General features: G+C 39.8%; 1 protein-coding gene across 3 annotated transcripts in view; it reads right to left on the minus strand.

Annotated features, from left to right (window-relative positions):
- Positions 1-24133, minus strand: part of ZNF827 (zinc finger protein 827) — a 160625-nt gene that overhangs the window by 69724 nt on the left and 66768 nt on the right. For all 3 annotated transcript variants that reach the window (XM_012660030.1, XM_012660032.1, XM_012660031.1), the window contains 2 exons: positions 4954-5193; positions 2522-2579 (listed from right to left, as the gene is read on the minus strand). In XM_012660030.1, the coding sequence (XP_012515484.1) occupies positions 2522-2579; positions 4954-5193 (298 nt within the window). The remainder of the gene's footprint in view (positions 1-2521; positions 2580-4953; positions 5194-24133) is intronic.

Raw genomic sequence — 24133 nt, forward strand, 5'->3', positions numbered from 1 at the left:
AGTTGGCATTTTTTCTGTCCCTGATATCAGTTAACTCTGGTTAAAGAGGATTTCTTGGCATAAAGCAACTTGATTCTATTCCACCTGAAGTATGAGGTGAGAGGCAAAAAAGAGATCTATTTGTGGATAGGCTAATTGAGCAAGTTGCCTACTCAAAGGAAAAATAAAAACACACTGAAGATTTTATAGAACTATAAGCCAAGAATTCTTTAAAACTGATTTCTGAATACTATATCATGCTGGGGGCTCACAGGAAACACCTCTTCCTTTGCTTTGGGCAAAAGATCTGATGCGGATTTCCTCTCACTCATGATCTCCCAGCAAGAGGAGAATTTACGGATTGCTTCATTTTTGCCAAATGGTTAAAAAAATTTCTCTTCTATCCTAAAATCATGCTTCAGCTCCAGCCAAGGCAATTTAGGCTTGAGGCACATTTCAATTGTTTGGGGCCAGTTCAAACCTTCTTTTACCTCTTCTCAGAGAACACCTGAAAAGCATAAAATAACGTGGTTTTGCAGCATACAGCACACCTTTATGCTGTATAAATACTGTCATGTAATCTTAAAGAGCTGGCAGAAACCTCCATAGAATATGCTGTTGGGGTCCCACGCAGATCCTCAGTGCAGCACTAGTGCACCCACCCTGGAGTTGCTGTGAGTGTTGGCTGCCAACTATGAGTGAGAACTGCCCTCTCTATTGAAGCCCCACTCACCTGGAAAGTTATACATCCCCTGAAGGGGGTGATCTGAAGCAAGTGAATCTCCCTAGGGGATGGAGTGTAAGTTAGAAACCAGCTAAATCCACAACTTTGCTCAGCTCCTTCTCCTTCTCTTTCCCTATCCTGTTCCCATCACCTCCCTGCGGGCTCCTCTGAGAGCATCCCTCAATAAAGCACTTCCACAGGAATCCCCATCTCTAGGGCACCTGACCTATGACACTTCAAGAATCCAATGGAAGCAAACTAAAATTAACATTTGTTATTTTTAGTCTGTTGTCTTCAAATGTCTACCAATCCGGCCAATTTCATCAGTGTTTTGACTCATGGACACGAGCAGATATATTAAATAGCTTTAAGATTGGATGTACCAGGAGGTAGGCTGGAATCTATAGGAGCTCACATCTCTGATTCAGGCATCCAATTTAATACACAAAACAGCCTTTCCATCCCCTTAGACCTAGTTCCCAATACAAGCAATCTACACTCCATCTTCATGAGTCTCGTTTTCCATCTGTATACTTATATATGAGACAAGGCTAATACATTCCACTCTTCTATTCTATTAGGAGGTTCCTTTCCCTAATATTATATAAACCCAGTGTAAGCCAAGTTGGTTCTGTTTTAATTACTGTTTGATATTTGATATCCCTAATTTCCAATTAATGGAATAAAAAAAAAATCTCAGGTTAAAGTTCAAATGAGTACTGTCCACCTGCCTGATGATGCTCTGAGATCAATTCATATCACATCAAAAAGAAAAACATCATTTATCTTTTGTTGCAAGAATTTGAAACAGAAAACCCATCAACTCCTCCCATCGGGAAGAATCTAACCACTGTTTGCTCAGGAAAGCAAAGTTCTTGACTTAAAGACTAGGTAGCTCATGGCTAGTCTCCCTATTCCTAGTTATTCATCCTATAAACTCATTTTCCTCTTGTTCGTCCTATACAGCTCATATCTTGGGCTAACTCAGAAACTGAATGGAGGTTTGAGGGTGCAGGATGGTCCTTCAAAAGTGGAGATCGCATTTTCCCGGAACTCCTTTTCTGCAGTGGTGGGGTTTTCACTTGTTGCCTTTTGCCTACATTTCAGGTTTCAGTGGCCGTTGAGGCTCAGTAAGAACAGCCACACTGGCTACCCCGCCTTTCCACAATGGCAGACTGACAGGCAGCCCACACTGGCTGACCACCTCAAACTGCCTTTGGCAAGTGGAGAACTTTCTTTCCCATAGTTGTGAATGGTATCAATATTCTTGCAATTTTTAAAAAGCATTGTCCTTCTTCAGCTTAAAAAAATTTTGCCCTCCAAACAGTGCTGTATGGAAAAAAAAGTCTGGATATCCCTAGTGACAGATTATCAGTCCACAGCTGCAGGGCCAGTTAGGAGCATAGTTACAGTAAGACAGGGTGAGGTTTTCGTGAGATACAGACCCAGGCCCCACTCACAGCCATGCCACCCATTTAAGCTCTCAGGTCAAGAAATTTCTGCAAAGATGATAATAATAACATCTATTTCCCAAAATTATTTTTGGGAATAAAAAATAATAATATATGGCAAGTTCCCCAGAACATGACTCCCATTAGATGTCTAATAAATATTAGTGGTCTTCCTCTTTGTCCTTGATTTCTGTATTGTTTCTACCAACTGAGAAGTTCTGGTTGAAAAATGTTGGTAAAGGGCATGACTCCTTTACCAGTGGGAGAAAGTGGTTTGGGAACAATGTTCAACGTGCCATACAGGCCTGATGGCCCACACAGGGGTATTCCGAGGGGACTTCCTCCCCTGTTGCACAAAACGGCTTACCTGGTGGTTGTCCGAATGGTGTTTTCTTTTGTGTGATTGTGCTCTTTGCTCACTTTTTCTGTAAGGAGAAAGAATGAAAGATATACCTCTCAGGCAGTTCTCACTTAACTTCCATCTTTTAGTCTTAAGTAGAAATACCCTCAACATTTCTTTTTTTCTTCTGTTGTTTTTTTGTTTGTTTGTTTCTTTTTTAAACATCCAAATCCTCCCTGTCTTACTGGAAAAGATAATAGTCAAAAGCATATAAACAGTAACCATAAAAATATTTTATTAAAAACCAGTCAAAAGGAAACATTTAATAACAAATTTCAAATGTGTTGTCTGGTTTTAATCAGGCCTTAGTAAGTATGTGTTCACACACACCTATACACATATACACAGAAAACAGTTATTTATACTGTATCTTCCCCCAGCTGAAAATTTCTGCTTTCCTCTGATTCAGCACGAAAACTGCAGTTGTTGCAACTGTTCTGCCTCTGACTTTGATGACAACCTTTAAGATTTTGTATTGTTAGGCCCCTTTGTGAGACAGGATATAAAAACAGCCTAAGACCTCTTGGTGCTGCAATCATTGAGTGCTTATTCTGATAAATGTCACAAAGGACAAAAAATATCACTAGACAAGAAGAGGCAGACCCTCCCTTACTGTGGCTTGAGGTCTGTATCTACCAGCTGTCAGAAATTATTTAATTAGCTTTCAAGAGCACAAAAGTTGAACTCTGGCCTTCCCAATCCAGTTCAAATGTGAAGACCCTACCCTGATGGTCACAGCTCTCAATGGCTTCTTTTAAGTAACTAGAAAAAACTGGCCAACTCTGTAGGGTTTCAGATTTCAATAGCAGGGCAAGTAAAAACTCCTAATCTTGTGGATTTTTTAAAAAAATTACACAAAGATTTATAACATCTGTCCCACACTTTCTAATACTAGTCAGAAGCCACTGCATGTATGTTTGCATGGACCACTGTCCACTCAACAATGACAATGTGGGTGAATTTGGATTCACAGCCAGTGTTCTTTCAGAGAACAGGAAATAGGGGCTAAATGACTTGTTTGAGGTCACCCAGGCAGTGACAGTGCCAGGGTGAGAACTCTCAGACACTAAGTCTTTAGCTGATAGAGATCATGATAGCGTACAGTTAGAGGCAGAAACTTTCTGTAAAGAACCATGCAGGTCTCACTTTTGCAAATTTTAACTCCTCGATCATTATTAAAGTTATGTTGTTTTTAGATATACTTCAGCCTCTGAAAAATGTATCTCATGTGTTTTGGAGTTTGCAAAATTCTATGTGCCCTATTAAGTTTACTGAATTAACAATTTCCACTACTGCAGGGATATGCACAAATACAGTCCCTATTTGAGGATCTGGAGGCCACCATCTTCAGCACCATTTGATAATTATACAGCTAGGAGCTATGTCACCAAGCCAACGAGAAGGTGAACTATTGTGGTGGCACAAAGATTTTAGTTTCTTTTCTCTTTCCTTGTATTTTCCTTAAGAGAGAAAACAAGCGAATACTTACACATAATGAGAAATTTAATTGGTGTTTTGAATTTGTTATCCATAACAAAAGTTTATCAAACATTAGTAACAAACCTTATTGATACACAGAGTTCAATCTGTACACCAATGCTTGACTTTGGACAAGGTGTTAAGTATGTATTTCTATCGAAACCTGAATCTTTTATGTGTCTACATTACCAATCTTAATCATGTCCAAAAAATAATATCATATTAAATTTGTTGGGGACGAATGGAATGTGGCTCAAAAATGCTGACAAAAGGAACAACCTATGTACTGGGCACCTCAGCTATTTTATCAAGATACTTCACTGAGCTGGTAATTACAGCACTTTTGAATTCCAAGAATGTGAAGTACAAAAAGTGGGTTTACAGAAACAGTTCTACCTAAGGCTATAGCTAGAAACAGACCTCACACTTTCATCTTTTGCTTTTCCTTTGTTTTGCTTTTGTTTTGGCAAGAGACAAAAAAAGTCATTAATTCAGGCCACACTAATTTGGAATTCATGGTAATTCAGTCACTGCTAGAGTATACTGAAGTTTATCTTTTGCATGTTAAAAAAAACTGTTAATCAGATCAATTTTTTGCCTAAGCAAAAATTAGAGGTGAGGTGTTTAGCCCAGTCAACAGGAATCATTTGCAGAGAATTGCATAGAGTTCTAGTTTCAAATGTTTCCTAACTATTTATTACAGAAAGTTTGGCAGGAATCCTACTTGGCAACATTTTATTAACTGTTAGTTTGGATGGCAGTATACGCATTAAAGCAACAAAATTGATTTCTGTCTAAAAAATCCTATAATTCAGGTTGGGTTATTTTTGTTTTTGTTTTTGTTTTTTTTTTAACTCTGTTAGAAGGGCTTTCCTTCCAACGATTTCCAATTATTGACATTTTTCTGCACATAAACATACCCGACAGTTGAAAGAGGAGCTCGGAAGCCATCTTCACAGAGATATCCTGACTGAAGAGGCTTCTCTCTGGGGGGACTCTGCCCTCTGGCATCTTCTGTAAGGGTTCGGTTTTCTCTCGCCCGATTAAAGTGCTATAGCCAACATTCCGGCTGGGTGATATTGAGACATGGGAGTCCTGAATGTCAACCTCCATGGGTTCCTCTTTAATCTTCACCATCTGTGTTTCCTTGTGGCTTTCCGCTGCAAGCAGGTGAATGAAGAGAAACAAAAACACCATGGTTTCTTAATTCTGAACCAAATTCAGTTTCTAATCAGAAAAAACCATGAGGATTGTGTCAGGGAAGACAAGTGGACAGGCACAGCACAATGGAACAAAGTGTGAAAACTACTGCTCATCCCATCTGATTTCCTGAAAAGGTAGGAAACTTCCGTTTTTCAGCCCAGAGAAATTAAGTGGCTTGTCCAAGGTCACACAGATGGCAGGAGAGCCAGGCCCCCGCCTCCAGATCCAGAGCTCAGGTCTCCTGACCATCTCCATGGGCTCCTTTCTACCATGCTGCTTCCAGACCTAACAGAGAACATGGTAAATGTCTGCTCTTGTTTTATAACTTACTCAATTCAATAAATCAAATAAGAGCAAAGCATATTAATATTATAATTTTCTCCCTCCACTTTTATAGCTCTGATCAATTTTTTTCCCTCTCTTCTAGGGCACCGAAATTAATAGAGAGTAAATAGGGTCAATTCAACTGAGACATTTACACCTTGTTGGAAGCCAGTAATCCTCAAGACCACCTAGGAAGTTAATTGCAGCCCAAGGATTAACACCTAGAAAAACAGCAATCTTATAGGTTATAATAATGGTACAATTTACTGACTGTTCATCCTTTTGGTGTGGCTATTAGATGTTTGGTCTTTAGTCTGAAACACATATTTGCTTTGCAAGGCTGGAGTGTCTATATTCATGTGTTGCTCAGAGCTAACGATGGAACATCTTTGAAACAAGGTGAGACAAGATGGGACAATTAGCCCAGCCATTAATTTGGGTCACTTTAAAATAAGGCCCACTTTCAAATGAATAAGCATGTATTATCAACTACTGTTTACTATTCAGCACCCTGGAAAACAAAAAACAAAGAGGATTTTGATAAGATAATTGGATAGACGACAGACAGAGTAGTGGGTCAAATGGTGGGCCCCCAAAAGATACTGCTATGTTCTAACCCTAGGTACCTGTGAATGTGACCTTATCTGGAAAAAGGTCTTTGCAGATGTGACAAGTTAATGATCTCAAGATTAAATCATCCTCGTTTGTCCAATGACAAGTGTCCTAATAAGAGAAAGAAGAGGACAAGACCCAGAAACTGTGGAAAAGGCTATAAGAAGACAAAGACAGAGACTGGAGTGATGCAGCCATAAACCAAGGAGTGCCGGGAGCCATCAGACGCTGGAAGAGGTAAGGAAGAATTTTTTCCCTAGAGCCTCTGGAGAGATTTCAGATTTCTGGCCCCCAGAACCATGGGAGAATTAATTTCTATTGTTTTAAGTTACCAAGTTTATGGTACTTTGTTATAGTAGACATGGGAGACCAATAGATTAGGTCATTAAATATGAAAGTCCGATTTTGAGTCAGAAGTTATATCTCAAACAAGCAGTAAAATTAATCAAAGTATGCACCTAAGCTATTGACACAGTTTTGCCATCTTAATGATAGCTTATTCATGCCAGCAGCAAAGAAGCCTGAAGAGCAAGTGGCGATGAAATCATGAAAGGTGTTTTCCACAGTTTGTTAAGAATTGAATTATTTCTCTTTGCAAAAAGCGGTCCAAAGCCTGGAAGAAGTGGTAGTTGGTGCAAGGGTCTGGTGAATACAGTGGATGATAGAGAGTTTCCAAGTCCAGCTTCAGTAGTTTGAGCAGTGGTGTTTGTGCGATGCAGCTGAGCATTGTCTTACAAGAGGATTGACCTATCTCTATAGACCAATATCAGTTGATTAATCACAAGCATCCTCATCATTTTGTCCAACTGGTTGCAGCAGACATCTGCTGTAATCTATTGGCTAGATTTCATGAAGCTGTAGTTGGATAATACCAGCACTGGACTGCCAAACAGACACCATTAGCTTTTTTGATGAATAGTTGGTTTGGGACTGTGTTTCAACACTTCATTTTTATCCAACCATTGTGCCAAACACTTGCCATAGTCCAAAAGTATCCATTTTTCATCACACATAACAATATGGTGCAGAAATGGTTTGCCTTTGTGTCCTGACAGCAAAGAAAGGCAAGCTTCGAGACGATTTCTCTTCTGACACTTGTTTAATTCATGCAGAACCCATCTATCCAGCTTTTTTACCTTGCTGACTTGTTTCCAATGGTCCAATATTTTTGGAATAGTAACATCGAACCTTGCTGCTAATTCACACATAGGTTGAGATGGATTCACTTCCACTACAGTTGTCAGCTCACCGTTATCTACCTTGGTCTCAGGTCAACCATGTGGCTCATTTTCAAGATTAAAATCACCAAAACAGAACTTCTCAAACATCAATGTACTATGTGTTCATTAGCCACATCCTTCTCAAACACTTCATTGATATATTCAAGCTGTCTGCACTGCACTGGTTCCACAAATGAACTCATATTTGAAAATAACACAAATTGTTGACTTATCCATGGTTTCACAAAAATTGCTCTAAAAAAAAATTTGAAAGGTAATCACAGGCCAAAGTATGCATTTGAAAGACTGAGGAATAAAAATAAAACAAGAAGTGTCAAAGTGAAATGTCAGAGATATCAAGAGTCAAACTTAGTACTTAAGGAAATAGAACATTTTATACTTAACAATGTAAACAGTTAGATAGATAGATAGATAGATAGATAGATAGATACACAGATAGATAGATAGATAAAACAGTAAGAAACGGTATAAAGGAGGTGCTGACCTGTGGGGCAGCCAGGAGATGTGAAGGGGAAAACCTCATTGCTGTAAGCTGGGAGGTCAGAGAAACCATGCTTTCCTTGTAAAGTGTAACACAGGTGAAAGTCAAATACACATATAGTTTACTGACCAGCAGTTAAAAAACAAAAAAAAAAAATAGAAGAGCATTTTAAATTAAATGATTAAAATTAATATGGTGCTATCAAGAAGATCTCATGTAAGAAGAGTGCTAATTGTTCTTTTTTCTTCCTGACATAGGACACATGCTTCTCAGGGAAAACTGCTTGTTTTTTGTCAGAAACTAAACTGCAGGCAACTGTGATATTTAATTTAGATTCCTCCCCACTTCCCCTATTCCTGCCAAGCTGTTTTTTCTCTGTATGTCTGTGAAGCAGCTCATAGAAATCAAATTCATTGATTCAGTCAGTCATGAAAGAAAGAAAAGAGAAGAAAGAAAGAAAGGAAAGAAGGAAAGAGGGAAGGGAAGGGAGGGGAGGGGAGGGGAGGGGAGGGGAGGGAAGGGAAGAAAGCTGTCCAAGGTGCATGCTTAGCCTCTTTGCCTTTGCTTCCAGTCCATCTGACTTTTTCTTGAGTACTCATCTCCCCCTTCCCGTAGGGATCTAGTGACCTCACAGCCATCCTGACATCCAGCCAGATCACCCACCCACATGGGCAGTCACAACACATGCTTCCCTTTTCATGTTCCCCCAAAGCATTTAATATCTGGAAAATAAACAGTGCGGTCAATGTCACAGGTACATAAAATGAGTGATACCTCTGAACCTTGCACTGTTAAGTAATTCCAAGGCCTGAGAACAAACGCAAAGGAATACAAGCACAAATACAAAGGGATTCATTTAGTTAAAAAAACAAAACAATACACTCAACAATATAAAGAGCAAAGCTAGAAAGAAGCTTCACTATTTCTCTCCGCCCCTCACCCACTGTCCTAGCCAATTCCCCAGCTTTGACCATGGATTAAGAGCTACCCAGCTATTTGCACCACTGAATTTAATGAAATTAGTTTTTAAAAGCTACTTGGGATAATTTCAAGTATGATTTACATGAAGTGCTTTCTGTTCTTTCTTGTGACAACTCTTGACCTTTCAAAAATGCACAAAACAGTGACAAAATCCTTCAGCATTCTGACTCTGATAGGTGCCAGACTCACAGAGAAGAGTTTTCAAAGTGACATCTCAATGGACAAGCGAGACATAATACAATAAGTATTCCTATAGTCCTTTCTCTTCCATGCAATAGCATTATTGCCAAGTGTTTTCTTGCCTTTTTTTAAAAGCAAGATTTCTCAACCTTGGTACTGTTGATAATTGGGACCAGATAATCTTTGTTGTGCGGGACTGTGTTGTACTAGCAAGATCCGTGGTCTCTACCCACTAGATACCAGCAGCGCTGTCCTCTAGGGGTTTTATTGTTTGTTTGTTTGCTTGCTTTTCTAGAGATGGGGCTTTGCTATGTTGCTCAGGCTGGAGTGGAGTGGCTATTCACAGGTGCAATCATAGCGCACTACAGCCTCATGGGCTCAATCAATCCCCCTGTCTCAGCCTCCCAAGTAGCTGGGAGGTGTCTGCCATGGCACCCAGGTCCATCCTCTAGTTTTAACAACCAAGCAAGACTCTGGACATTGCCAAATTTGCTTTGGGGGCATCCAAATCACCCTGGTTGAAAACCACTGCTCTAAAGTTTTTGCCACATCCTAGTTTTCGCACCAAAAAAAGTTTAATCAGTGCCCAAGGCAAAGAAGAAAGAAAAAGTTCCTCTCATGTTCTAGCCTAGGCTCATCTTGGTTTTAATCACCACCTCAGGCAGGTGCCTGAACAGGCTGGCCTGGGAATCAGGAGATGGGATAATCTGGGAACAGAGGTTTCTGCTACTACTCCACTAGGCCCCTAGGCCAGCTCTCTCCTTTTTGCCTAGGGCATTCTAACATAACAATGGTTGAATTAATCATTTCCACTCACTTTTAGCCTTCACTCCCATTATCCAGGGGCATGTCTACACATCCAGGATTTCACTCTTCCCGCCCCATACACACACAACATGAATTCCTTTAGAATCTCTTCAAAAAATCTCTTTTAGAATCCTTTCATAAATACTCATTTTATCCCAAGTGACCTATATTGCTATTCCAAGAAAGAAATTGGCACATGGAAAAAGATGAGGGACAAAGTATTAACAGCAGGTTATGCTTGGGGGAAAGGGTTGTGAGTGATTATCTATAACAATGCTGATTTGTATTTTACAAATTTTCTATGATAAATGTGGATATTTTGTCATTTACCTAAGGTAGCTAAAAGTGATAAACAATTATATCTACCTATAAAAAGATGACAAAGTCCTGTTTGTGACAGAGAGGTATAGAATGACATTTCATCTCTGGAAGTGTTTAAAAATGCTGTGTATTCCTAGCAGGACTAGAAGGGTGGTTTGTGAAGGGGATAATCCCTGCTCAAACTCTGCTTGGCAAAAGAAGGGAAGAGCAGTAAGAAAGTGGTAACACAGGTTTTCTTATCTTCATATATTAATACTCAATACATGTTAGCTATCAAAATGTGCTCTACTTCATTTGTCAGTCATTTGGTCATTCCACAATATTTTTTTAATGTCTACTATGTACTAAGTACTATGAGAGATGATATTCAAACTACAAAGACAAATAAGACACGGTTTTTGCCCTCAAGTAGTTTAAATCTAAACGAATGATGAGACAAGTATAAACATCCTTCTAATACAAGATGTAAAACTAAAATATAGTGTGGGAAGAGAAGTCAAGGTAGACCATGAACCAAGGCACAAAGGTGGAACTGTGTTCTACCTGGAGTGTTGTCTGGTTTGGCTGGAGGGCCAACACTGAGAGGCAGAACTGGTACCTTGAATAAGGAGGACTCACAGGGTATAACAAAAGCAACTCTATTTCTGTCTTTCATTGTCTCTTTAAACCTGTCCAGGGAGAAGGGTTCTTCCCCTGTTCCTGGGTGAAAACTGAGGCAGACCCATAACCTGGTAATTCTTAGAAAATACAAAGCCCTATTGCCCCTTTAAATACCAAAACAGCCTCGATTCAGAAACCAGAACGCCTAAGCTCAGGTGATACTGCACAGTTCAGCCCTCTCCTCTGAAGGTGAGTCCTTCCCCTCCTGGAAGAGTCTCTAGGCTGCCAGACCCAGGGGAGTGGGGTGGGAAAGGGGTGTGTCAGCTCCTTCTCCCTTTCTTGCTGCCTTCTCTCCCATCCACTAGCTGCCCTTTCAGATTGAGGTCTTCACTCACTGTCCTGTTGTAAAGTGGTTTGATGCTCCTTAGGCCAGCAGAGGTTTCTCTCATGGTATTTGCCCATGGGGTCTTCAGAGACCTTTAACTTTGAGGTGATCTATCTCTCTGCTGGAGTTCCCTTTACCTGGGTGAACTCCCTCTTGCCTGGGATGGCTTATCTCCTCCATTGCTCACAGGAATCCACCTGTTGGCTTCCATCTTCCTTTGTGTTGAGGTACCATCATTCTCTAGGCAGCCCCACCAGACAGCATTTAAGACAAAACCCACGCCAGCCCTCTTGTGGGAATTTGGTCTATGTCTGGGCCACGGGAAACAGCAACTCTCTATTTGATACAGAGGCCAAGTTTGGGCAGAACGTAATACCATGGCAATTCTCCTTCACTCAGCCACCAAAGCAGCTTGCCAGCCCATTTCTCCCCTCTGGATTTCCCAGGCAGACATCAGACACCAGTCCACTGTGCTCCCCAACTGAGGAAAACACAAACTTCCCAGACGGTGCACTCTAATCTTAGGCGAGAGGCCGGTAGCCCTTCCCCATCCCCTCTACCCTGTCACAGGGGAATCACAGCACAGTTCTCTCCCAAGAAATCTTCAAAATCCCCTTTCGCACCCATCTTTAATAACCTTTCACTTTTATACTCTCAACCTCGCTGAGAAGTCTAAGAGTTCTGTTTTTTATTGTGGTAAAATATACATAACATTAAATTTACCATTTTAACCATTTGTAAGTGTACAGTTCAATGGCATTAAGTGTAGTCTACTGTTGTACAACCAACACCACCATCCATCTCCAGAATTTTGTCATCTTCCCAAATGGAAACTCTATGCCCAGTGAACAATAACTCCCCATTCCCTCTTCCCAGCCCAGGCTTTCTACTTTCTACCCTATTCTACTTTCTGTCTTGATGCCAAGAGTTCAGATTTTTAAAAACTTCTTCATGCTGTAACCTTGGTGTTGAAATCAAATCTTCCATTTAAGACTGTTTAACAAAGAGTGTCAAGTTATATTCCAGAGAAATAAAACTAGAGAGGTAGGCCGGGGCAGAGTATGGAATCTCAGGTGCTGGGCTTGGAAGCCTGTACCGAATGGGGAGTCAGTGAGGGGCCTGCCACTGGGGTATGTGCAGGGGAGCAGCATGATCAAACTGCATTTCAGAAGGCCAATGTGGCAGTGGCACTTGGAAGGGATGAGAGGAAATGGAAATGGGGCAGTTGTTAGGAGTCTACCTGTAATAGTATAAGCAGGAGATGAGAGCCTGAACTAAAGCAGAGGCCGGAAGAATAGATAAGATTCACAAGATATTCCAGAGACGGTGGGTTTGATTATCACTTACTATTTCATGAACAAAAATGCAGGCCAAAAGGACCAATGAAGAGAAACAAACAACCAGGAACCAGAAATGAGGCTTTGTAGTAGCATCCCTATCTCAGGACCTGGCACCCGCTGCCATCTGAGAGAGCAGAGCTGCCTTCTCTGTCTGCTCTTCCAAAAACAAAATGGGAATGAAGAGTTAGGTGGGTTTTCTTGGTCACACAGAGGATGATTAAGCCCCAGACCTACTAGAGCAGAGGCCAAGGATGGGAGCAGAAATGGATGTTATGCTAGGGAAGTCTGATACTATGCACCACCTCGCTTTTCCTTCTTAGAGACAAGCAATGTGGGAGTGAAGCAGCCTTGGGCCCTGCAGCTATTCCCTCACCCTGTAACTGGAGCCAGATACCCAGCGAAATGGAGGTAATTATATCTCCATTCTTGTTATCAGAATTAAGAACCTGACGCTTAGACGCTGAATGTTATTCTCCCTTTTGGCTTACATGCTTCTTCTTCGTGAGAAGTTGTATATTAAATTTCATTTTTCTCTATGGTGTGGCCCTTGGTTCATTCCCACAATGGCCAGAGTACAGTGGTCCTCAGTAGGGAAAACTCCCTGTTCTTGCTCTGAGAAATGAACCCCGACAGGGTGCTACCACCCCAGAGAGAGGCAATACAAGCTCTGCTCAGATGCCTACTTTTTTTGCAACATATTGGTCATTTGTTCCTGGGAAAAAAAGAGAGGAAACTCTCTCCATAAAAGAAAAGAGTGGTGGGGCAGATTTTCTCTAGTACTCCTCAATATATAAGAACCTTCAAGAATGGTAGTTTCCAACATAAAAGCCATACAATGGCCTCCAGTACACACACACACACACACACACACACACACACACACATACAACGTACACTTCCCACACATTTCACCCAGAACAGCACAGAAGTAACCCAGCAAACCATGAGACCAAGCCAATGTCTATGATGAAGACGATCAAAGATTGGGGTCAAATTAAATCATTAATTAATTAATCCATTAACTGAATTAAATACTTTTTTCTGGGTGGTGACAATAATCTTTACAGTAACCTAAACATTAGGAGAATTGTATTTAAAAGGATAGGACTAGGGGTTTTTTGTTCACATCTTCCTTCTCTGTCTCTCTTTCTCTCTCTCTCTCTCTCTCTCTCTCTCTCACACACACACACACACACACACACTTTTTAATTCCTAAAACAATTTAAAAAGTATTTTATCGGAATTGACTTCCTGAATTTGATCATCAAAATCACAAATTACCTAGTGTTTTTCCCTCTATATCAATATACTACCTGGCAATTTAGGAAGAAAAATAAACAAATGTCTGAAGAATTAGCTATGCACACTAGAATTCACAACTAAGTAGACAGAGGTAAGCAGGGAATCAACTTAGAGTCCATTTTTAAAAAATACACAACAAGGAGCACCAGGTATTCTATTTACTAATCATTCTGAATCTGCAAAGAACACATGTGCCCTATAGGAGCTGAACTCAAACTTTAAAGGCAACAAAGAGTTAGTAAGACCTGGAATTCCTCTTTCAGGGGTACATGAAACATATCATTTTCCGCCAAGTCAAAGCACTTGTTACGTTATTCTTACATAGACTTTTAAATTAGTTTTGTGTCCTCTATTCCAGTAATCAATGCAATAGGTCCTGGCCTGAGTTAACTTAATTGGGTATTTGCAAATGTTTTCAGACTGGCCACAGAACTGGGCCCACAGCTGCAGCATAAGTGTTCCACTTGATTCTGGTGACCAAAAATCAGAATACGTCTATCAAACATACAAATTCTGCGTTCAATTTCACTTTTGTCCAAATCAAAATCAAAATTAAAACCCTTCAGTCAGTGGGGGTTCGGGGAGATGACCTTTGCCAACCGAGCAGATGATGTGTGTGGCTCAATCTTTATCTGTTGAACTGAGTGTCCCAGTGTTTGATATAAAACCTCTCCCATCGTCTTGTTTTCTTTTCATTTAATGATTTCATCACTAGAAATTAGCTAAAGAGGTGTATTTAAACTGTACATATGCCATTTGGTAACATTCCAAATGATCTCATTTTTAAAAAATTAACCTATTTTTTATCTAATGTCCAGAATATACTTTTCTTATATCACATTAAAAAGGCAAAAAAAAAAAAAAAAAAAAAGGAGAAGGGTCAATTAAAGTATCTGATCTAACCTTAAAGCTATTTAACATTATTATCCTTTGCCATTTCATAAATCTAAGCCCTGTCCATTCTTATCTGTTGTGATTAATAGGCCTTTATATATCCTTCCATGAACCAGAATCCCGGGGTGTACATGTGCGTCGGTTTTAAGCAGAATTCCTGAAAGATTCCATAGAATTCCTGCTGCCATAAAAAATTACCAAAAGGCAAGGGCCATCTCTGTCAAGTGATGGGTTGGACATTGCTTTATGCACAAAGAGTTGGGAGACGGACAGAGGAATTCCTTAATGCCAAAGACAGGAAGAAGCAAATGAAATTTTATTTCAATAACTAAGAGTTTTGCCAAACTTTCAAATATTTTCCACTTCCAGATAGTCAAAAGGCTTTAGTAAATGCAGACAAGTTTAAAATGCTTTTCTTAGGTGGTGCTAAATATTACTTATACTAGTATATAATACTAATATATACTAGTGTATGCTAATTAATATTGCTAGTATAAATAATAATGAATCATGTCACAAGAACATCTCTGCTGAGAAGCCCTGACTACTTCATTCCCATTGGCCAATGTTTCCAGCAGGCAGGGAAGGGCTGGTGAGAATAGTGCAGAGGGCAGGACATCACACAACCCAGACCAGAAGCCACACGATAGCAAGAGTGAGATGGGTTGCAATAGATGGGTTGGAAAGAAAACGTGGGCTCCATGCAGGTGAAGGCAGTGTGTTATTCACCTTTGTGTCCTTACTGCCCAAAAAAGGCCTTAGAAAATATCAGGAGCTCAATAAACATTTGTTGAGTGAATGAAAAATTAAAAAAAAAAAAAAAAAAAAAAGAGGAGGCCCATAATAAGAGATGGAAAGACAAACAAGAAGTAGAGGAAGACTAATGCATAGGGTTCATTTAAACCCCAGGAAATGTTTACATACATTTGCCAAAAATGAAAGCCCTAACAGCCAATAATAAATAAGTCCTTCCTTTTGACAGGGCACTCTCTCTAGTCCCATGCCTGTGGGAGTCCTCAGACTACGGGTGGGACCTCCTGTTGGTGGATGACATTCCCTCTGGGCTCTCAATTACCCACAGTTCTTAGAGACACAGAGTGCATGGATATTCTCATAATGTATTTTGGCTGTGTTTCAACCTTCTTTTCCAAATGTTTTTTAAATCAAAGCTACTTACAAGTGGTGTAAGCAACTCATTTTAATTTCCTTTCCTCTCTCTGGTTCCTGTGTCCTCCCTACTCCCTAGTGCAGGTGCTGAAGAACAAGGAACAGGCAGCTAGAGGGGGGGGGGTGTTGGGGGTGGGAGAGGTAAGCCTCAAACTGGAGAGCTAGGCCCCAATAACTGAACACTCTCGCTGTTACACACAGGATTGAAACATTAGCCCTGGGTGTCTCTGGAAGAGCTGAGAGTCAGGCAGGAAGAGCTTTTTAACGTGAACAATGTTTTAGGAGAAAATATTTTAAAATAGTATGAGGATGAGATAAACAGGGTGCAAAATGTACTGGGGTAGGCACATGTGATTGCAAGGATTTGTCCTGATCAAATTATCTTCCTAGTCCCCAGTTTTCTTTCTTCATTCTCCAGAGCTCTTCAAATAAAAAAAAAGTGTTAAAAAAAGTATTACCTACATATTTATCCAATATGTTGGCTAAATAAGCATGGGTGAAGTCCAAGTGAAGGTTCTTATCAACATCTGAATGCAGAGTAAGGGAGGAGATCTAGCTCTCAAAATTAGTCCCAGAAATCAGCGCAATTTCACCTCTCGCCCTCATTAATCCTTTGGCTTTGCTGAGGGCCTCTTCCCCTCTTGACTCAAGGGGCTATTAGCGTGCCTTTGGCAGCATGTATGTGGACCACAGGAAGACTCTGTAAGGTTGTCCCCACGAATGGCCTCTACCCTAAAACAGCAGGAAGAATTTCTGGTAGTGAAAATAGGGGAAGTGTGTGTTTATGTTTAGGGCAAGGGTGGGTTTATGGGGATAAGGATGGTAGTAGCAGGAAGTAAGGAAACAAGTTTGTAATTTATTCTTGAAACAGTGACCCTCACCACGTGATTTTGTACCTAAGATAAAATGTGATGGGTCATGCATCTATTCTATCACCTCCCCTCATCTCTCCAGCTGTGGAGATAAGCGATACAAGCATATGGCAAGCCACAGGAAACCAGGAAATGCACTGGAATCCAGCTGCTATCCTGTATCTAGAAAAAAGGAAGTAAACCAACTCACAGTGCAAACTCAGGATGGTTTTAAAATGGGAAAAATACATAGAGTAAATAGAAAAATTATTAGGAGGGAAGACAAAGATCCCTTCAGAAAGAATACCATGGGTCCTCACACTTTGATAGAGAGAAAGCACCACTTTTAAATCATTTCTCTTTCTATATGATAATAAAAGCCATAAGAGAGAGAATTCTCCTTGTGAAAGTTTTCCTGTCTTGGGCTGATATGGACACTTCCCTGCCCAGTGGAAATGGGCCCTGTCACCCTCACACTATGCCCATCTAGCACTCAGACATTCCAAGTGGCCCCTGCACCACCACCCAGAACAGCTCCTGCCCACTGGGTGACTCGGCCACTTGGCAGTGGACAGGCTACTTAGCAATGGGGATTCCCTTCTCCAGAGGCAGCTGTATCACACCAGCATGTACCCAGATGGACACAGTATCCATGGGGTTTAATTATACATGCTAATATTCCCCTTCCTTGACATGAATAAGCTAAAGGTGAAAGGTTAATATGGTGACGAGAAGAAAAACCACTGTGGAATCAGAATGTTTTAGATTATCTTGTTGAGGAAAATAATGGTCATGTTCTCCCTCACAAGACTATAACTGTGGTGACATATAGCCAAAAAGGCTGGAGGGGAGAGAACTGTAAAATACTAGAACATTGTAAGGTACATAGCTTCTACCTGGCAGGGAAATTTGTCCTCTGAGTGAAAAATTGAACAGATTGCTTGACTAGTTACCCAAATATTTGCAACCATACTGCAACTGGATCCCACGGAAAATAAAGTTTCTTCTTAGAGTTGTCATCATCAAATAGTATTTACTAATGGCCTCTCTGTTTGTGGGGCAGTCTGGGTTGTAGGTAAGATAACATGTGCAGTCATTTATACCAGAAACAGAACGTAACATAGGAATAAAAGAGGTGGGCACACTATCCCAACCTGCACACACTCTTCCTAGGCATCTCTCTGAATTCTTCTGCTCACTATTATAAAGGAAGGTCTGGAACCCCTCTGCCACACCCATACCCCATGTCCCCTGCCCTGCAGCCTGACCCTCATCCCTACTGTGTCCAAACCCCTGCCTGCCCCAGTCCTGAAGCAGCCCCAGCCAAAAAGGAATCTATAACGAAGGTGGAGCACATGAAATTCCTTTCAGAGTTCTTGCCTGGTTTCTGGGAACACAAGCGAATACAAATTTTCATGGCTATATTAACAGATGCAGCTATGCGACAGGGAGATGATAATACAACAAGAGCTCTTTTGAGTCGAGGATTTTTAAATCTCAGGCCTTAGTGTGGGAGATGGAGAAGCAGGGTTAAGAAAGCAAAAAGGGTGGTCAGAGGGGTGAAGGCTAAAAAAGGAAAAGAGGTGCAGAAGTGCTGGCCCTGGGGATGTGCGCTGGAAAAGCCCTGTCACCCCCACGCTCCACCCCCTGCTGGGGTGGGGGGGGGCGGCGGCTCAGCAACAACCATTCAGGAATATGGGCTCAAGAATTTGTAAACTGCATGTGGAATTACAAAATAAAAAGAATGGTGCTTACTGGTCAAAGTGTGAGTGTAACACAGTTACCATGAGAGAGACTGTTAAAAGCAAGTTCTCTTTGCAGCTGGGAAAGAACAGCTTTCCACAGCTGCATACAGTTACTTCAGACTCTGTCCTGCTTATATGGTCAACAATACCACTACAAAGCCTCTAAGCTTCACAAAATCTAGACCTTCAAGAGAAGACATCTTTGCGGATAGAAACATGTCACATTTTTACCTTACTAAAATGATCTACTCCGTTTCTATAAGAAATAGTTTTGGTGTTCCAAGTATCTCCAATTCTGAGTTTTCAAGTGCTAAAAAAAAGTCTAATTCCTTATTTAGATTTAACTTACCCCCAGTCATGGGTTTTATTCATATATAAAGACAGTTGCTCACGATACATATGGCAATGAGGAAAGTGATTTAGCCGTTATTGTAAGCCCATTGCTGGTCGCATTCATTATAAGTCATGTAAAATGATTCTTTGCCATTAGCTAAAGTGCAGAATGCTACAGCAAATATAGAAATCAGAGGGGTCAACTCCACTAGGGAGGTATTATTCAATAAATCAGGTTTCACAGGCTTTATATCTCTGAAAATTAAATAGTACTCTGATAATATAAGTGAATTCAGGCTTTTCTTTTAACATTAAGCAAATCTGCATTTTTATTTAATTTTTGGAATTATGGAAAATGTGATAGTGCTCACAAGCAACAAAAGAAAAGAGATAAATTGGACCACATCAAAATTGAAAACTTCTGTGTTGCAAATAATACCATTAAGAAAGTGAAAGACAGCCAGCAGAACAGGAGAAAATATTTGCAAATCATATATCTGAGAAAGGACTCATGTCCAGAATATACAAGGAATTTTTACAACTTAAGAATAAAAAGACAATCCAATTTAAAAAGTAGGAAAAGAATGCGAATAGACAATTCTCCAAAGAAGATATACAAATGGCCACTAAGTGCATGAAAATATGCTGAACATCATTAGTCATCAGGGAAATCCAAATCAAAACCACAATGAAATACTAGTTTATATCATTAAAATGGTTATAATAAAAACAAACAGGAAAAAAACAAGTTTTGGCATGGTTGTAGAGAAACTGAAACCCTCATCCATTGCTGGTAGGGATGTAAAATAGTACAACTACTTTGGAAAACTGCTTGGCAGTTCCTCAAAATGTTAAACATAGTTACTATTTGACCCAGCAATTCCATTCCTACGTATATATCCAAGAGAAATAAGAAACTAAGTCCACACAAAAACTTCTACGTGAATGTTCACAGTAGCAAAAGTTGGGACACAACTCCAATGTCCTCAACAATAGATGAATGAATAAAAAAAATGTGGTATATATCCATACAATGGAATATCATTCAGCCATAAAAGGAATGAAGTACTGATCCATGTTACAACACAGAAGAACCTTGGAAATGTTACACTAAGTGAGAGAAGCCAGACACAAAAGACCATAGATTGTATTACTTCATTCAAATGAAATGTCCAGAATAGGCAAATCTAGTGAAACAGATTAGCGGTTGCCTTGGTTTGGGGTGGTATTGGTGGGGACACAGTGACTGCAAATGCATAAGAAGTTTCTTTTTGGGACACTAAAAATGTTCTGGAATTAGTTTTAGTAATGGTGCCACAACTCTGTGAATATACTAAAAAGCATTGAATTGTACACTTTAAATGGGTAGATTTTATGATATGTGAATTATATTTCAATAAAGATGTTATAAAAAATGGGATGGTGCATTTAAAAAGTCAGTTTAGAAGTCCCCTCTAAAGCATAACAATTTAAAATACATAGATTCTTAGAAAAGCAGAATACAGGATTCAATAAATTTCTCCAAGTACTTAAAAAAAAAAGTTCAAATGAAAAAAGTATTTTTCAATTTTGGACTGATCAGACTGTGTCATTTTGTCAAATTCTTAAGTACCATGTATTTGAAAATGTGATAAACAGATGTTAATAAAATTAGTAAATAATTTTCTACAGATATTTCTAAGTTACTCTTTAACTTTTTTACATAGCTTTATATGCTTTTTTTTTTTTACATAGCCAATATATCTACATGTTCACTTTAGGCGTGAGCTCTGCTTTCAGCCTTATGTAAGCAAGTAGAATCACAAGGAACCAGGTAAAACCAGGTACAACTTAGCCTCACATCTTCTCTACCACTTAATTTGATAACTTGTATGTCTGAAGGAGGCAAAGGTGAGATGACACTAGTATAAAACTAAAACACCTATTTTTCATCCTTATAATTATCGAAGTCACACTGCTTATAAAGTTTGCTAGACTGTAATTTTCCAAAGGAGAAATACCAAATAGAACAGTGAATAATTTTTGCCCTAAGAAATTATTTTGCTAAAATCTCTAATTTATCTCAAGAAATTCTTTAGAAGAGTCTCCAACATGGTCTTAGATTATGTTGAAGGGAGGCACGGAAAGGTTCTTCTCCTAAAAGAATGCCAACATTGCCCAGAAATAATCATGAAATTTAACAGCAAAGAACACTGAAAAAAGTAGTATTATCTGAGGCTCACAGCCAAGACTATCCTGATTTATTAGGTACATGTGCCCTTCTAAAAAAAGGTTCCCAGATACCATTATTTCATAATAAATTAAAAAGAATCTTCACTGAAAAGAGATGGTTCTTTTTAAAAAGTAAAATGTACATTTAGCTTTGTTCTCTGTCAGCTTCACCTTAAAGAATTCTTTTCAGATGGACGAAACTTATTTTTCCAATTAACCATTTCCTCAGCATAGTGCTTTTCAAACCTTAGCTGTCAGAATCACTGGAAGGATTATAAAAACACAGATAACTGGACCCACCCCCAGAGTTACAACTAGGTCCCAGGGTAGGGCTCAAGAATTTGCATTCCTAACACTTCCCTATCCCACCATCCCATGATTATCCTGTCCGTCCAGGGATGGTACTTTGAGAAGCACTGCCCTAGCAACTTAAAAAGTTGGGGCTGGCTAGGCAAAGTCCCCCCTGAAAGGAAAGGCAAACTGCACTCAAAAGCCAAAACACATTTCCATTCAATGTTGAAATAACAGCAATTACCATAATCTGTTCCCGGACCTTTTGTGGTTCATACGTGTTGTTCTATCTTCCTATTTTATACCTCACCCAGGATTCACCTCTCGAGATTCTTTTCCCTCCCAGCAATCTGACACGGCTACACGACAGCAGCCATGTCTGCCCAGCATGTCTGACCAACATGCCCCTACCCCAGACTTAGGGAAAATGTCTACTGTTGGGTCCCAATAGAAGTTGAGGTATGCAGCTGGAATTTGGAATTGGGATTAAGACATTTCTGTTTGGCTGCTCTTTTGAGCAAGAGATAAACCTAGAAGCTGTTGGCAATTCCCATTTTCTACCACATAGACTGGGTAACAGAAAAAGTCTATCTGTCCACCCAGAGAGAAGCAGGGACTGAGGGGACGACTTCCCGGGTTCCATATGATCCTCTAGCCTCTGGCTTCCACAGGTGACTGAGGCCCCACCTGCCCTTGGGATCCATAAAAGCAATCCCAAACCTGCATCTTCTATTAATATTAAATTCTCCTATCGTGCCTAAACTACCTGAAAAGGATTTCTGTTATATATAACCAAAGGGGCTTTAAAACTGAATAAAATCAGTGGGTCCCTTTCCTCTCCACTTGAGTTCACCTCAGAGATTAAACTCACCTTAAAACATCATTCTACCCAAGGTTTCCTGCTTCTAAGTATCTCATAGCTGAAGTTCTATCTTATTTAGGTGATACCCTAAACCCCACATCAATATGTACTTCAAATCTAGGGCCTGCTTGGATTCCTATACAAGAGGCAATTATAATTTATATGCCTTTCCAGGACTAGGCAGGAATAAATGAATATAAACTAGAAATAAATACAAATTCATTGGGCGAACACAGAAATTTAAAAAACCAATACACTTGTTTCAAATTAAGATCTAATACAAAGTTTTATTTACCATGTTACAGAAATTTAAATGTTTCATTTTTCATTAATGTTTCTGGATAACTCCAGCTTTCCAGCTACATACTTTTTTCCAGTGGAATTCATATTTTTAAATGGCATTCTTATTTGTTACTTCTGGGTTTGCCCGACTGTACATGGCACATTTTATATACGCATTCCCACGTAAACATGTGACTCTCCAAAGAAAGAAGAGGGCACGTTTTTCTTTATCTCTTTGCGTCTAGCTGTTTCTCTTAAAGGACAAGAGACAAAGCAGATAAAACTTTGTGTCACTTTTGGCATTATGTCACATCTGCGATAACATATCTATCCCGTAAGTTTGCAAGGTGATTAGACATTGCAAAGCCAGAATTTAAAGGTACCTTGAATGTCTGACATTCTCTAATGTTATATATCCTCTGTACTGAATTATGAGATTTTAGCCACCTTAAATGAAGACCTCTGGGAATTATCTTTGGCAACCATATGCTTAGCAGAAAAGTCTGATGATTTTGGCTGCCTTGTATCACGTAACAACAGGTAGTTGCAGACTTCCAGTGGTTTCTGCAGAGTGGGTTGCTTGCTTTATGGCAATCAATTTATTTGGCCCAGCTGTCAAGTACTCAACTTCCCAATTAACAACTGGAAATAGAACTTGAACCATGGGAAGGAAGAAAACTGAGATTTTCCCAAAGACACAGTTAAATGAAAAATTTAGCCTAGTCCCTAACTCATCTGTGTTTTCCCCATAAAACATAAATGTCAATTTGGAAAACAATATACCTACAGAGGTTTCTCCACATAGAAAAGTTTCACATGATATTTGGCTAGGCCATGTGCCAAGCATCCCTCCTTAAGGAGTTAACATGAATTAATTTAAAATTAGAAATGAAGCAGCCAAAATTGTTGACTAGTTTCCTCTTATTATTTCAATGAAAAGACTGAAGAGGTAAGTCACAGCTTCTAATCTCAAAGAAATAAGTAACAGAGAAGAAAACACCTTTTATTCCACAGCTTAGCAGTTCCTTGGGTCAAAATTGAAATAAGGAAAAGTATGCTCCATGCATTATCCTTGCATAACTCATTATCTCCACCCAACTCTTCCTGACCAAAAGGATTTTCCCCAGCGTGATGGGAGACTATAAACAAAAATCAGCAGGCAGGAAGCAATAGGGACTCCTGTTCACGAGAATGCCCACAACAAGGCTTTAGGGGTATCAGCCAAGGTGAACATGCAGCAGCCCTGACTTGGTACACAGAAGCTTTGGGAAATGAGTTATGACTCTTGTTGATAGAGGGACAGAAATGATCATGGAAAAGGGAGTCTGAAGACACTAAGTCCTTTACTTGGATGTCTTTCAAGGCATGAACACCGAAATTGTTAAAATTACAACTTGAGGAAAGACAGCACATGAAGTTTTGTCCTAACATCTTCTTTCTTGCAAGAGCACTGACCTATCAGTGATTAGAAACTCTAATATCCACTTAAAACCTAATAAAGGGTGAGTCTTCTTTATCTTGTGGCTTAGGAATGAAAAGACGTTTGTTTTTAAGTTACATGCCTATTTTTAGGACTAACTTAGAAACCTCCTCTCCATTTACCTGACCATAGGCTGTTAGACTGTAGCAGTACTAAATTCTAAGTGCAAATCACTTAAACAGATTCCACCGTCCTGGATTACTTCTG

The sequence above is a fragment of the Propithecus coquereli genome, unplaced genomic scaffold (assembly GCF_000956105.1).
Source record: "Propithecus coquereli isolate 6110/MARCELLA unplaced genomic scaffold, Pcoq_1.0 Scaffold65, whole genome shotgun sequence".
Classification (NCBI taxonomy): domain Eukaryota; kingdom Metazoa; phylum Chordata; class Mammalia; order Primates; family Indriidae; genus Propithecus; species Propithecus coquereli.